A 16,746-nucleotide genomic window follows, 5' to 3' on the forward strand; every position below is an offset into this window, starting at 1 on the left:
AAGATTACAATTTTTGTCTAAATAAAAACAGCTTCTTCTATGCTGCATGAACCTCATATCGTTTGTATAGTCTGTTAGAAGTTTCTTCTTCAACTAAGTTTTAGTGCTCAATGTCAGTTTCGATATTGTACATTTTTCATTGCAGCACTATAAAACTAATCGTTCCAAGTTACATTCTTATTTAAATATTTCTTTTTCTATTCAGAAAAAGTGCTGAATGGGGGGAGGGTGCGGAATTGACTTAATTGCTTACCGTTAAAGGGGGGGAAAGGAAAAGATAAATAGTATCCCTTTGAGATAAATAGCCTCAGCACTTTAACACTAGCTGAATAAATGGATTAGTTCATGAATGAAGTTTCCTCATAGATCTGACAAGTATGAAAAGGAGCACGTCATTTTTAAATTAGTGAATTTGTTTGTAAACAAACAGACTTAATTGATCATTGTAACCAACTGGGAGAAATACTCCATTGTAAGTTTAATAAAAATCAGTTTACTGCTATTCACTGATGCTATTCTGTTCTTTCTCCTCGTTAATACAAGTATGCTTGTATACTGGAGTTTAATGAGCAGTTTTTCTCTACTAAAACTGAGAGTTGTGCGCCAGTCCCCAATTAATTCATAATATTTTTCTCTCTGGTTACTCATTGAAAAAGCATATTCCTACTAAAAATAAGTGGATATAACCGACACCAATTAAAAAGCTTTAGCTAGAGAGGACAAAAATATTAGTCAGGGCTTGTCTACATCATCAGTTCATGCATGACAAGCTGGGGTGTAAATCTACAGTGCATTAGCATGCTGCACACTCACAGGCCATGGGGACCTTCCTACCATGCACTAAAAGTTCTATAGTGCACTTCAATCTGTTTCAAAACAGAGTTTAAATCAAAGCACACTATAGAAATTTGTGTGTATCAGGGTCCCAATGGCCAGTTATTGTGAAGGCTGGTGGGCTGTAGATTTACACCCAGGCTTGCCATGTACGAACTGACCACATAGACAAGCCCTCTGTCAACAACCATGATCTAAAAACTCAAAAGCGTGTCTTACTAAGAACCCAGTTTCCTTTGTACAAATTTCTTTAAAGCCAAAACATGAGCAGGTGAAGTTTGGGGGTACTTTCCTTCTTTGGGTGGAAACACAATATATGGTTCTCAAAATTACTGTGTCCCTGAATAACAAACTGCTCCGGAAAAGACGGAAAGGTAAAATAACAAAATTCCACAAACACCATAACAGTGTGGACACTGAAGGAACTGACGTGGAATAACAACCTGTAGCTCGCAGAGGTATAAAGAAAAACAAAACCAATATTTTCTGGCATTACAGCTACAGTCTGAACAACTAACTAATAGAACACACTCAGCAGTCTTTCACTAAATGCCTGTGTGTAACACAGAAGTAACTCTGTACCACCTGGTCCACAAAAAAGTTAGCATGAACGGAAATATTTTAAACTAAAATGTAAAATTTTGTTCATATTTTCATTCATCACAAACATTTTGTCTCCTAAAATCATTTTTTTAATCTCTGAACATGCTCAGATTTTTTTTTAAGTACTTAACCATCAAGCATTCTTCACTAGCATTTGTTTTTGTGCCAGTTTGCATCACCTTTGTCCATGGTCTAGAAAAACATTTGGAGATAATGTACTTCTTAAACTGAAAGTGTCTCCACTTGATGAGGGTCGGGAAGCTGCTTTTCCTCCTATCAACAAAGTCTCTGCTTCTTTGATTTCCATGGCTCTCTTGTACAGCTCGGCAGCCTTCTCGAAATCTCCTCCTTCATAGCTTTGGGAGAGAAACCAAAATTTTACCAAAACCGCCCCACCAACTCACTCCTGTACTGAAGTCTGCAAAAACAAAATACAATTAAACAGCAAAAAACTTTGTTAATGCCAAGTTAAGATTGCCTGGTGTTAGCTTGTGCCCCTCCAGGACATTAAGTTCAGCAAAAATTTCTGAAAACAAGGAAATACAGAGGTAAGGTAAAGGACCATACAATCTTAACTCTGCCCTGCTGGAGCTGGTACTAGCCACTAGGAATTATCAGCATGGACTCCAGCTGCATTCACTGTGTTAAGTGTAACTGTATTGCATAGTGGAGGAATAAGTTGTGATTGTGATAGGACAAGACCTGGATCCAAGTCCCTCCATGTTTGTTGTCAAAGGAAAGAGGTGCATATGTACCTCAAGGTTCTAGTCTGCATCATTTCAGACTGTCACCCTACTATAATTAACGCACTTACCAACACTGTCTACATTTTAGCCCCCAAATTGCCTAATAAAGCATTTTCTATTGATATAATTATTCACATTTGTTAATTTTTTAATGGAAGCAGTTTCCCTATATTAGATGATGGGAGAAAATATCTGTCCTTACCTCAACACAGCTAAGTTTTTTAGTGTTTCTCCCACACGAGGATGCATATGACCAAAGCTGTCTTCATAAATCTTTAATGCACATTCATACAGAGGTAAGGCTTCAATATGCTTTTTCTTTTTGGGTGGGAGAAGGAAAACAAGATGAAAACCAGTTGTTTAAATGGGTATTACACATACTATTTGGTTTCTACAAACTGTATAGGCACATCCTAGACTTAAATTTCTTTGCTAAACCAAAACAGTGTTTTGTTTTTAAAAGAACTGCTGTTTACATAAGAGTGAGACACTTAAAGCAACCTAAAAGATTTGGACAACCATTTCCTATTAATTTTATGATAACTGGGGTCAGAGTTCCTTAGGTGGCTTCGAAAGTCTCATCCTAAATGAATAGGTTATAAACTACCATACACAATCCTGGGGTTTAGCGAATCAGCTGTAACCTCTTATTGAAAGGCAGGTTTACAGATCCCAAGCAACATAACAGAACAATATATGATATATTAAGTAGAAGTGTTTACTGTTATTGATACTAAGGAAACAAATGGATGGTAATATCTTGGTAAATGTTTCTCTCTCTCTGACCTATATTAGGTATTGAGTAGAAAGTCTACAACTGCAGTCTTAGGCTTGGTCTACACTTACCCCCCAAGTCGAAGTAAGGTACGCAAATTCAGCTACGTGAATAACGTAGCTGAATTCGACATACCTTACTTCGAACTTACCGCGGTTCAGATGCGGTCCACACGCGGCAGGCAGACTCCCCGTCGACTCCGCGGTACTCCTCTCGTTGAGCTGGAGTACCGCAGTCGACGGCGAGCACTTCCTGGTTCGATTTATCGCGTCCAGACCAGACGCAATAAATCGAACCAGGAAGTTCGATTTCCAGCCGCCGAACTAGCGGCTAAGTATAGACCAGCCCTTATAAGCTTAAAAGCCTAGGCAAGACTACACTTGATAAATGTGCATGGAGTGCCAGAATTTCAGTAGGTAATGTTCCCTCAGTCAGTACTAAACCAGTGCTTTAGAGGTAGTTTTAAACCAAAGGCTGTGATTTATATGGATTTATAAAAATCTCATGGTCTTTTTTACAAGATTAAAGGGATTAACATAACCTTTCACCCCTGGCTAAATTCCAATCAGTGCAATCACATGTTCTTTCAGATTGTAAAAATGTACATGAGATTGAATTCCCTGAGGGTGTCCTTTTATATGCTGTTAAATTTCATATATAAAATTGCTGAAATGTATAAGACAGGAAAAACCTACCATCTGACAATAAAGAACAGCCAGGTTTACCAAGGCAGTAGCTACGCTAGGATGCTTTGGACCAAATGATTTTTGTCGAATTTCAACAGCCAACTCATACAGAGGCACTGCCTTGTCAAGCTTTCCCTAGAAAACAAACCAATGTTAAAACCAGACATGTGGTTATAGCAGGCCTAGATGCATATATATATATATATATATATATATATATATATATATATTTGTGAATAAAGAGCTTAGAAAAGTTGTAATTGCTTTCAGAACAAGAAAGGTCACTTAAACCTTGCAGGATTGGACCCTTATTGAATATCTACAATAAACCATTCCTGTTGATCATCATTAATGGTCCGAGTGCCTTCAACTCCCATTTAAGTCCTTCCAGGTACTATCTCTAGCTCTGATTATTTCTCAAGCATGTTCCTTCCACTAGTTTCTACAAGAGAGAGTGTTTAAAAGGTTTGTTTCATTCCTGTCCATCAAAAATTTTGCTCCATCCCCTGCAGCAGTATTCCCCACTCTTACTACACATGGCAGAGGCGTGAGTTGATTTTCAACAAATAGTTCTAGTGGACCTTAATTTTACAGGAGATGTGGGAAGGGAAACTTACCAGCAAATTTTGTTCCACTCCAGATTTGTATCTGCTCCCTTACTTGTATCTGCTTCACTGGATGTACTGAGTTAGTGATTTGATTTTTTTTATTTTTTTTTTAACTTGGGGCATATATTTGGGATTCTATTTCTGGAATATGGATGTTTGACATTTAGCATGAAATGGAAATTCAGGAACATGTCTAAGATAGTTTTGGATGTGTAAAGTCTGCAGTTTTCTCTGTTTCTTCACACACACACCAGCTATGATTTGATATCAAGAGGTAACTGTCTACAGTCAAGTATCTAATTATTCTTTATGTACCTCCAACTCGTCTCTTCCCTTCCACTACTTCATTTATGTTCATCCAAGCACAGCAGTCTTTTTTTTCTGGCAGAGTCAACTGCAGCAGTCTGAAATGGGAAAAGCTCATGTGATCTCAACCCATTTCAGAATGCTACTGGAGGTGTTAGCAGTAAAAGCACTAGTGCAAAAGCACAGGAACAGTCTGGCCAAGAAATAAGTTTACAGGATTCTTCCAACTTAGAAGAATGGCAAAATGCAAGAGTGCAGAAAGAAACACTCATCTACCATCACTCTACTCTGCATTTGAACTCTTAGTGTAACAGTTGGAAACTTTAGGGTTCACGTTCTGCCTAGCCGCAAGGCTGAGGACAGATTACAATATTCCTATAGACAGGGATTCCCCTTCATATAGGACCAGTCAATTGACAGTTAATATTTATAAGGTATTTTGAAAACATAAATTACTATTATCATCAGAGTATTCTACAACAGAGTGATTGCTTATTTTTCACTGAACTGAAATGAGGTAGAAATGGCTCAAGATACCCACACAGAGAGCTGCTGCCAGTTCTATTATAAATACTTAGATGGCTGACAGGGTTCATATGTAAAAATTAGTAGAAATTATTCTCAAGTGCCAAAAATATGGTGTCTGCATCTGGGTTGACTGGAACAAATGCAGAGGAACCCAAAATAGGAAAGTGGAGAAGAGATTCCCTGGCAACAGCCATAATGCTGTCTTCTAACTGAATTGTTTCCTTTATGGTAAATATACTGGCTGAATAAATTTGCCTCAATGAAGTTAAAGGAAAAGCTTGTAGGTGCCCAATACACTGAAGACATTATTAAAGAACAGCTTTTCTTTAGGAAAATGTCCCACAGAGCTCCTAGGGGGCACAAAAACAGAGACAACTTTAATTTATATACTTAATTTTTTTGTGTGCATTTCTGGAGGATGCTGATATCCAAGCTCTTTTTGATACTCTGCCTCTTTTGGGATGGAAAGAGCAAGACATTATTATTTTTAAATGATGTATGAAACACACAGACACACTTACCAGCTTTTTGTAGAGTACTGCAAGGTGTTTCACAGTGTAAGCCAGTGAAGGATGATCAGGGGCTAGTGCTCTCCTCCTAATTTCTAAAGCTCTTTCATACAGTTCCTCAGCCTTATCGTAGTGTTTCTTTTCATTGTACAAAGCTGCCAGATTGTTCAAAGACTGTGCACAGTCTGAGTGGTCTGGTCCCAGGACCCGCTCCCTCATTTCTAGGGAGCGCTTCAGAAAAAGTTCAGCTGTCCTACAAACAAATTCACACAGCAATACTCCAAAGATTAAATGTGTGCATTCCATGAAAGCTACTTTTGTACCTGCAGAAGTGCCATTGTATTCTAATAGACATTTCAGCCGCCTCTAGTGAAACAAATACAGCAGAGCAACTCATTTAAACAGGCTTAGTGAGTAACTGTATATCCAAACACAAAAAAGACAGACAACAGGTAACAGTACGTTGTCTAATTGAAAGAATGTAATTATAGAGTTAACTAGAGCACCAAATACAATCTCAGAACACTAATACCAGCTGCCCAAAAGCTAGCACTTTAGGTCAGTTGGGTAGATTTTTTTTCTTATATTGCATTATCTTGTGAATATTCCTTTTGAGTCTGATCTGTACCCTTTTTTATACAAGCAACCCTTACTCATGCGAGTAATCCCCCTGGCTTCAATGTAACTCCTCCCAGGAGTAAACATTCATGAAACAAGTAGCAGGATCAGGTAAACAACTCTGGAACTATGTAAAAATTCAGAAAGTAGCAGTTAGAATTCCCTTTGCAAACAATTGTAAAGACTGTAAAAGAAATAGGTTTATATACAATAGGCTCAGCTGCTATAATTTACACATTAAGATCTATCCTAAGGCTTTCTCTGAAGTAATTGTTCAAGTGTATATCCTATCAGACGGTTATGTATTTTATTACATTATTGTGGTATTATTCCATCACACATTTACTATTTTCCCTCTGTGACAAAAAGAAAGTGATTCCCCATAGAATCCCTGCATGCAATATCCATTACAGCTAGGTAGTTTGTCATCCTGACACACACACATTCCATGTCACCCTATTCTTGAGACAGGTCAGTTTAGTAAATTGGAAATATCCGTTTCACATTAGATGGAGAGAAGGACTCATAAATACACAAAAGATGGGTTCAAGCCTGGAGTCGCCTTGTGGGAGCCAAAGGAGTTCTCCCTACATAACGGCTACAGATCAGGCTTACATTTATCAGTTGATACAAACAAATTCCCTTCTATCATTGATTCTCTTCAGCTGCATCAAACTATCCAAAAAGCCCCTTTAATGGTTGATTCAGAACTACAGCACAGTACTCTGTTTCAAAAGGCAATAACAAACTTTCATCTTTACTAGAAGACAGTGTGCCATTTTCCTCACCAATTAAATTCGGGGGGGGAAAGAGCTACAGGAAATAGGGAGCATCTGAAAAAATTGCAGATGAACTGACAGACTGTGGCGTATACAATGATCTCAGATGGCAGATTTTACAGATATCAGTCATTTATCGTCAGTGACTTTGGCCTGACTGCATGACAGGTGAAACAAGAAATAACATACATGCATCAACTGTTACAAGTCAATTCTAATTACTAGGATTTTGCACTAACTAGTGGCTATTAATGTAAACACTCTAAACCACAACGTATTTTAACTTCTTTATTCTGCCACTGAGATCCTGACATTCAGATACAAAAAAAAAATCTAAAAGGACTTAAGGTGAAATTCTGTGTTGCACTTCTAAGAGGCACAGCAAAAAAAGAATAGGAGTTAAGGTGGCTTTAAGGCATTCTCCCAATTCAGGGCTGCTTCAGGTATCTGAGAGGCTCTCAATGTAACTTACACAGCTCGGGGGGGCCTACGTTAAAGAATATCTGCAGGTTGCCCTGTGGGCTGAGCTTGCAGGGCTGTGGCCCTGACGCATCACACCCTCTAAACTGGGGCTTGCGAGGCAGTCCTTGGGAGACAGTTTCATAGATGTCTTCTGCCTTTCTTGTGTTAGGGGAATTCTCCCCTGGCCAGTTATGTGGCTTTTGGTGCCTTTTTATGCTGCTCTGGCCCTTTTGCACATCATAAAGGAATCAGAGCAGGGGCAAGGAATCCACCTATAATATATATGTACAATTCATTACTTCCCTTGTAGTACTGGCATTTTGAATGCTATAAAAGAAAAAAAAACCTTGCTGTTAGAATGAGAATTTTATAAAGGAGTCTGATGTAACAGAGAACCATGGTAGAGAGGACATAAAAATACCCCATATATTTACAACTAGTGATAGTTAAATTTAATGTAGTAGTACATCAGTTCTAAAATAGGAAATGCAGTGATGTGGTAAATATCCAGATGCCAATGACACTCACTGTACAGCAGACTTCAGATACTATGAGTTAATTTCATAATAGAAAACTGTAAAAGAAATTGGAAATTGCACTGTATTTAGTATTTGAGAGCGTTTAGACTTATCACTGGGAATTTTTCATGAGGTTCCATATAATGTGTCTCATTAGATATAAGAAAGAGAGAGGGAATCTATGACTGTGTGACATAAACATTACTTACTCAATATTATTCTGCAGATAATAGAGAACTCCAAGCTCATTGAGGGTTCGAGCATTATCTGGTGTGTCTTTGCCTAACGTGAGCTCTTCCAGCTGCAAGGCTCGTTGACGTAGAAGAGCAAATCCAAACTAAAGCAAAGCACAAGGTAATGAAAGTCCATCAGCATCAAAAGTTTAATATCTACGACTGAAATTCACTCCTGTGCAGAAGGACAGCACAAGGCCTTTGCGCCAAATAGACCCCATGTAAGCCCTATTTTGAGAATTAAGGGTTGCATAGGCCTTTTGTTGGTCCTCTGCATGGGAGTGAATTACACGCAGTATGCCTCCATGAAATCACAGGACTGGAAGGGACCTCAAGAAGTCACCTAGTTCAGACCCCTGCATCATGGCAGGACTAAGTATTAGCTAGACCATTCCTGACAGGTGTTTGTCTAACCTGCTCTTAAAAATCTCCTATGATGGAGATTCCACAACATCCCTAGGCAATTTATTCCAGTGCTTAACCACCCTGACAGTTAGGAAGTTTTTCCTAATGTCCAACCTACACCTCCCTTGCTGCAATTTAAGCCAATTGCTTCTTCTCCTATCCTCAGAGGTTAAGAAAAACAATTTTTCTCCCTCCCCCTTGTAACAACCTTTTACATACTTGAAAACTGTTATCATGTCCCCCCTCAGTCTTCTCTTTTCCAGACAAAACAAACCCAATTTTTTCAACCTTCTCTCCTAGGTCATGTTTTCTAGATTTTTAATCATTTTTGTCACTCTTCTCTGGACTCTCTCCAATTTATCCCCATCTTTCCTGAAATGTGGCATCCAGAACTGGACACAATACTCCAGTTGAGGCCTAATCAGTGTGGAGTAGAGTGGAAGAATTACTTCTCGTGTCTTGCTTACAACACTCCTGCTAATACATCCCAGAATGATGTTCGCTTTTTTTGCAACAGCATTACACGGTTGACTCATATTTAGTTCGTGGTCCACTATAACCCCCAGATCCCTTTCCGCAGTACTCCTTCCTAGGCAGTCATTTCCTATTTTGTATGTGTGCAACTGATTGTTCCTTCCTAAGTGGAGTACTTTGCATTTGTCCTTACTGAATTTCATCCTATTTACTTCAGATCATTTCTCCAGTTTGTCCAGATCATTTTGAATTTTAATCCTAACCTCCAAAGCACTTGCAACACCTCCCAGCTTGCTATCGTCTGCAAACTTTATAAGTGTGCTCTCTATACCATTATCTAAATCATTGATGAAGATATTGAAGAGAACCAGACCCAGAACTGATCCCTGCGGGACCCCACTCGTTATGTCCTTCCAGCATGACTGTGAACCACTGATAACTACTCTCTGGGAATGGTTTTCCAATCAGTTATACACCTACCTTACAGTAACTCCATCTAGGTTGCATTTCCCTAGTTTGTTTATGAGAAGGTCATGCGAGACCGTATCAAAAGCTTTTCTAAAGTCAAGATATACCACGTATACCGCTTCCCCCCTATTCACAAGGCTTGTTACCCTGTCAAAGAAACCTATATCAGGTTGGTTTGACATGATTTGTTCTTAACAAATCCATGCTGACTGTTACTTAACACCTTATCTTCTAGATGTTTGCAAATTGATAGCTTAATTATTTGCTCCATTATCTTTCCAGGTACAGAAGTTAAGCTGACTGGTCTGTAATTTCCCGGGTTGTCCTTATTTCCCTTTTTATAGATGGGCACTATACTTGCCCTTTTCCAGTCTTCTGGAATCTCTCCCGTCTTCCACAACTTTTCAAAGATAATCGCTAATGGCTTAGATATCTCCTCAGTCAGGTCCTTGAGTATTCTAGGATACATTTAATCAGGCCCTGGTGACTTGAAGACATCTAACTTGTCTAAGTAATTTGTTCTTCTCCTATTTTAGCCTCGGAGCCTACCTCATTTTCACTGACATTCACTATGTTAGACGTCCAATCACCACCAACCTTCTTGGTGAAAACCAAAACAAAGAAGTCATTAAGCACCTCTGCCATTTCCACATTTTCTGTTATTACTTCCCCCCACCCCTCCCATTGAGTAACGGGCCTACCCTGTCCTTGGGTCTTCCTCTTGCTTCTAATGTATTTGTAGAATGTTTTCTTGTTACCCCTTATGTCTCTATACATTCTCAATCTGCTATGCTCTGGTTTTCCCTTCCCTTTACAATATATTCTAGTCTTTTTAAATTTTTCAGTCCAAACAATCTGTTTCAATTAATTTCTTAGGTCTTAAGAACTTAAAATGGAATTCAAGCTGATGTATAAAACCATTATAAAAGTATTACTGAAGGGTTTTGTAAAGTTTCATAGGAAGGCTCGGTATGGCAATACTTGTCATAAATGATGTGGAGTGAGAGTAAAAAGTGTGGCCAGATACTTCAGAGACCTCTTTGATAACACCCCCAGCCCACACAAATAGTTCTAATAAAAAATGTTTGTGTAACTGAAATCATTATGAAAGTTGACAAAGTGAAATCCTCATGAACAGATTTTATTTTTCTTTAAATAACTGTGGTGGGAACAGTGACATTTCCATTGTTTTTCTTTATGTTGCTTCAACTATATAGTTCCTAGCGGAGTTCTTGTAGTGTGGGTGCTTCTCTTCCTCTATGAGGCAGAGACTGAGCCTAGAACTAGAATTCCCCTAGGAGCTTTATGGCAGGAGAAATAGAAGAAAAAAGAGTAAAAAAAACCCACTGAAAAGCCATAAAGAGGGAGCACACTCTTAGGGCTTCATCCTTGGTAGTGGTTTAAGTATGGTGGTTACTGACATTGTCACCATTGTGACATTGTTATCTACGGTAGTAGGCACTATGCACTGTAGTGTTGTAGAATTAGGTCCTCAGTTACCTCCTACAGAGCAATTTCTCTAGTTTCCTTTCAACAACGTATAGTCTCAGCATGAAATCTGAATCCCCAAAGTCTGATATTTGGAGGGTTTCTATATCCACTTATTTATTTTCCATCGCTCACCACTATATTCCAGTTGTACTTATCCACCTTTATTTCCAGTGAGGTTGAAAGAGCAGACACTAATGCTGCTCCTAAAGTGGTTAAGCTGGCAAACTTTCAATTATCAAAAGCACTTAAGCATCAGATTTTTAGAACACCTCCTCAAACACACTTCATCATCCATTCAACAAAGCCACAGCTAGCCCCTATTTTGATTAAGTATCAAATCTTTACCAAATTGCCTTTCCGCCTTGCTGCTTTTTGTCGCATTTTAAAGGATTTTTTCCTCAGCTGTTCAGCTTGTTCATATCTGAAAATAGTTATTTAAAATGTTAGACACCATACATGGCAACGGTATACATTTTGGGTTAGATTTTCAAAAAGCCACCTAAGTGACCTAAGAGCACAAGTCCCCCTGAAAGTTACCTATCAGGTTTCAGAGCAGTAGCCGTGTTAGTCTGTATCAGCAAAAACAACGAGGAGTCCTTGTGGCACCTTAGAGACTGACAAATTTATCTGGGCCTAAGTTTTCATGGGCTAGAACTCACTTCATCAGATGCATGAAGTGGAAAATACAGGAGCAGGTATAAATACATGAAAGGATCGCACGTTTTGTCAAAGATGGAAGTATGCAAAATGCTTATGACTGCGTTAGGAGTGTTAACAGGTTAGCAAGATTCTTCTGTTACCCCTCCCTCTTAGCGGGTGTTGGAAACCTGCATAGAAATGCTGACTATGTCTTAATTCCACCCCAAATATAAACAGATGCAAGTTGCTTTCTGCATAGAGAGAACTGGCGAGTAAGACAAAAACTCTAAAGGCAATGCTAGAAACTTCCTAGTTTGAAGGAGAAACTTAGGCTGAACTATTATGTTATTGCCACTGCCCTTAAAAGAAAATCCCCAAGAAAGAGGAGTGAGTTTGAACACAAATCTAGAGTGCATTCTGCAACTGAGAAGGTAAGGACTCAGAGTCTTGGTTTTCCATGATTTGGTTGGAGAGTAGTTTGCAGAGGAAGAAAGAGGAGAATTTTGGCAGTTTCCTCTAGAATTACATGCAAGTACAGGAGCTTGATCTGCAGAATCAACAGTACAAACTGTACCAAGGAACTTTTTGAATGAGTGTTACACCAAAGTACATTTCCCAGGGGAGGACTCCTTCCCTTTCTCCCCTCACCAATATCACTAGCCTACTTGCAATGAGCACTGGGAAAGGATTTGCCTCATAAGAAGTGTCAGGATATCTTCAGTATATTAAAGTATGTGTTGAAGAAGAAGGATGGTCTTGTCCTTAAGGCACTGGATTAGGACTAAGGAGATCTGGGTTTTGTTCCTGGCTCCACCAGAGACTTACTTTCACATTGGAAAGGTCACTTAATCCATGTGCATTAAGTATTAAGGGTAAATCATTTTCCCTACTCCATAGACATGGTGTTAAAATAAAACAAGTAGGATTTGGATACATTTATTCTTCAGAGAACCCATAGAAATCTTCAACCAGACTTGTAAATTCTACCTCCACATTTGCCTGGGGCTAGTAATTTGTTTTTGATGGACAAGTAAAATATCCTTAAGATATTTTTCCCTGTTATCATCAGTAACCCAGGTAAAGATAGGTGAGTAGATGCTGCTGCTCTTAATAAATAAATAAATAATAATAAATACCACCTACCTCCTGTGTTTGAGTTGGTAAGTATTCACAACTATTTTGCGAGGGTGACAATTGTACCAATACAAGGGCATTTAAAAAAATATTACTTTGTTATAACTATATATTTGAATAATACACAAATATGTTTACTAATCTTTTTCTAGACCCCCCAAAAAGTCTCCTCCTCCTCTTGAAACAAACAGATAGTTCTCATTAATATTAATAGCAGTTCTGCACATGCATCAAAAGGAAGTTAAATGTATTAAAATGTGTAATCGTAGAAACAAATAGACAATGTAACAACCTCAAAAGACTTGCATGTTATGACAAATCCAGGAAATCACCAATACTATTAACCTTACTTGTTCTGTTTCTGGTATAATGTTGCAAGTGCATCCAGTTCACGAGCAACCCTGGGATGTTCAGCCCCATAAGCATTTTCAGAGATTTCCAGAGCCTGCTTATATAACTGCTCAGCATTTCCGAACTTCTTCCACTGCACATAAACTCCTGCTAACTGATGGAGGGACTGTGCTACCCTGGGGTGATCTGGATCCAGTGCAGTCTCCCGAATTTCCAGAGAACGCTGCAGAGGAGCAACTGCCTGTAATAAAGGAGTTGAGAATGTGACTAGAGCAGGTAAGATAATATACAAAAAACACTGCAACACAAAACATCTTATCAAGCACATACTATGCTCTGATTAAATTCCTTGCTTGCTGTTACAAGGTATTCCCTTTGTTCCTAGATGCACTTACCTGGCTGAGAAGGCCTAGATCTTTTAAGAATCGTCCCAGAGTTTCATAAAGATCAGCCAGACAGATCATACTTTCCTCTCCCTCACAGCTTTTCTCATATTGCTTTAGAGAGTCAAAATACTCTGCTGCCATTGAACTCTTATCTTTTCCGACAAGCTGCCAGTAACTCAGTAATTCTGCAAAATGCCCCCTGTTTTAACAAGAAAAGTAAGAAGTAAAATACCGAACACCAAATCTCCGTGCTCAGAACCAGCTACCCTGCTGGATGGCAGGGTGCAAGGAATGGGGAATATGCATGTCAGGAATTTTCTCTCATGCTGCAAAGCAGCTCTGTGAAGGCTACTGTAGTCCAACAGTCAGAATGACCTATGCAGCACCTTACTGGTCTCCCAACTGTGAAGCAGTGGAAGGACAGAAGTCTCTGCATGACAGTGGATTCACTGCCCCGCCCCTACGCGCACCTACATACTACCATGTTCAGAGCACCCACAAGCAGGGTTCACGCTACACCGGGATATACCGAGGTGCACAAAAGGGATAGGCTGCAACAGAACAGCACTGGTTCCCATGCCTTGGGTGCTTTGCAACCAGCCAGCCAGGCCGGGTATCCCATAAGTGGTACCTTACGAGATATCGCCATATAACTTTATACTTTGCTATTTCTCACCACTCTTTCAGTTAGCACCCTTCAGCCAGCTTTCAATCCCTGCTATAGGGTTACATATTGGCCTAGTTAAATTTCTTCCCATATTTGTGCATTTTATCATTTCTATTATTTATTTTTTAAAACAAAACATTAAAGACACTTTATTTCATGCCTTCAACTGAACACTAAACCATTTCAATATGTTTGTACATACGAAGGCCCTGGCTACTCTCTTACCTTTTGTAAAGATTCTGAGATACAAAGAGGTTCAGGAGACACTTGTGTAGCTTCTGCTTGTTGCCTTGTTGTTGGAAAAGCCAAGGAAGTTCATCTGCACTTCTCCAAGTCACTCTGCCTTGACTAATGGAAGAAAAGCAACCAACATAAAACCCCTTTCCATTCCTAACATTTAAAATTATAGGGCTTGATTTGGAAAATAGTAAGTCATACAACTACATGGACAAACAACCAGTTAGCTTCTTATATCACCAATTACCTGACTTGTGTATGCAATTTCCCACCCCCTTTTTGTGAAAAGGAGGTCTATAATATGAAACTATTAACTACAGCTTGAATCAAAGATCCGAAGTCTGTCTTTGACTCTTTACAGATTACAGATTATTAACAGATCTACAAAACTCATGAAATCCATGGTAATACAAAAACAAAATGTCCCCAAGTTATCCTTAGAGTGGTCAGCACACCCTCGTTTACTGACATGTTTTCATGCAAACAAAAGTTTTACAAAAGGGCAAACCCTGTACCCTGTGCGTAGCCTGAATTTCTAGGCTCTGTGCCCAAATGGTCCATGAAAGCTGAGGAAGGTATTGTTTCCTCCACCATAGATTGCTCCTGTGTTCTCAGGCCTACAGTACCTGTGTTTCCTCTGTGTCCCCCCTCTCCCTGGCAGATTAGTATGGCCATAAAGACTATAACATTTCTTGTGTTCTGAGGAGTTCTGAAATACCTTAGCTGCATGGTGAAGTAGTCTATTAGTTTTTCTCTGTAAGTAGAAATAATATTTTGACCTTCTTCCATGTATTCTAGTCTCACCGTTTCCCAAGCCTGAAAAAGAGAGTTATAGTAATCAATATATGTCTGTTACGTACTAACAATGCATGGGGCTCCCTACAAGACACAAGTGGGAAACAAGGATCTTATGCTGAGGAATTTTAAATCTTTTTTTTGCTAAAGGGATCTTCAACTTGAAAGCAAATCAATTTTAAAAAAATGAGTTAAGAGACGCTACAAAGGCCCAAGGGATTTAAGAAGAGGAAATATATCATAATGTGGGAGAGGGAGTGGGGAAAGGAGGAAGCCTGATATTTATTTTTCTCAGGAACAATAATTTCATTGGGTCTTTCGTGTTCCCCTTGACCTTGGAAACTGTAACTCTTTTTCAGAGTAGCTGCCGTGTTAGTCTGTATCCGCAAAAAGAACAGGCCACTAACATCATAGTTCTCAAATAGCCTCCCAGGCTTTGCTGGGAAAGGGGAAGATAATGGAGGTACAACTAATAATGTATATTTACTTTTTGTGAAACTAATAAAGTTATACATTATTGGCATTCAATTATAAACAAAATACTAAATTAGGCTAAAGCTCTTAGATTTATCACTTCTTAAAAATTATCATCCTCCTTTCCCCTTCAATTCTGGCTTGATTTTTAGTAGACAATATTTTCTAGGACTGCTAGAGATAGCAATCAATGAAAAAGCAACTTTTGAATGCTGCTGGAGAACAACATTGATCATCCTGGTAAGAATTCTCAAGACAGCAGTCACTGATACCAGATCAGAACTGAAGGGAGAAAGAGTGAGAGAGAAGACAAGCATATAATCAAAATTATGTAGTTTAAAGGCTATCTAGTTAACCACCAGAGCTAGAAATTAATGCATAACTGGCAACTTGGGAATCTCCCACTTTCCATGGTGTACATCATTTATTTCTAGTCTTGTTGGTTCTCTAGACCTTAAAAATGGTCACATCCTTTAGACCAGCAGTGCTCTTTAGCACTGGTCCAGGGCTTCTAATAAAGGACTGGTCCTGGACCTTGGAGCAATGAATTTTTTATTCCTAGGAGGGAAAAAATACAAACACTTAGTATGGCTTTGCAACCATTCAAATAGTCAAGAATAACGCAGGCACAAACCCCCCCCCCACTTTGTAGACTAAGTCAATGACAATTACATAAAAAATTAAACAGATTTATATAGTATGCTTGTGTGTCTAAGGGAAGACAGCAGGCCATACTGCTTTGATTTACCTTGTTGTAAATCTAGAGAAATATAAGTGGATTCAAAGTTACTCTTGGAGTTACACCAATGTATTTAAGAGCAGAGTTTGGTGAAATATTTCTAATTTAGTGGAGTATTATTTGCATATGTCTAAATGTATGGAATCTTACCTGGAGGTGCTGAAACTTTAGCAAACCACAGCCATATGTCAGCATACACATCTTGTGGAGACTGTGAACTAGAGAGGCTAACATGGCACAGGATAGTTCGGGATAAAGTTCCATCAGCTCTGATTCACTCA

At 38.9% G+C, this 16,746-nt stretch overlaps 1 protein-coding gene across 1 annotated transcript in view; it reads right to left on the minus strand.

Annotated features, from left to right (window-relative positions):
* Window positions 1-727: 727 nt before the first annotated feature.
* LOC112102145 (nephrocystin-3) overlaps window positions 728-16,746 on the minus strand; it is a 45,723-nt gene continuing 29,704 nt past the window's right edge. The window contains exons 17-27 of the mRNA XM_026663869.2: window positions 16,616-16,742; window positions 15,176-15,273; window positions 14,446-14,568; window positions 13,563-13,752; window positions 13,167-13,408; window positions 11,389-11,464; window positions 8,182-8,309; window positions 5,608-5,848; window positions 3,654-3,779; window positions 2,386-2,501; window positions 728-1,793 (exon numbers count right to left, since the gene is read on the minus strand). Coding sequence (XP_026519654.1) covers window positions 1,613-1,793; window positions 2,386-2,501; window positions 3,654-3,779; window positions 5,608-5,848; window positions 8,182-8,309; window positions 11,389-11,464; window positions 13,167-13,408; window positions 13,563-13,752; window positions 14,446-14,568; window positions 15,176-15,273; window positions 16,616-16,742 — 1,648 coding nt within the window. The 3' untranslated portion in view covers window positions 728-1,612. The remainder of the gene's footprint in view (window positions 1,794-2,385; window positions 2,502-3,653; window positions 3,780-5,607; window positions 5,849-8,181; window positions 8,310-11,388; window positions 11,465-13,166; window positions 13,409-13,562; window positions 13,753-14,445; window positions 14,569-15,175; window positions 15,274-16,615; window positions 16,743-16,746) is intronic.

This window comes from Terrapene carolina, unplaced genomic scaffold (assembly GCF_002925995.2).
Source record: "Terrapene carolina triunguis isolate 2854851 unplaced genomic scaffold, T_m_triunguis-2.0 Scaffold34021, whole genome shotgun sequence".
In the NCBI taxonomy this organism is placed as follows: domain Eukaryota; kingdom Metazoa; phylum Chordata; order Testudines; family Emydidae; genus Terrapene; species Terrapene triunguis.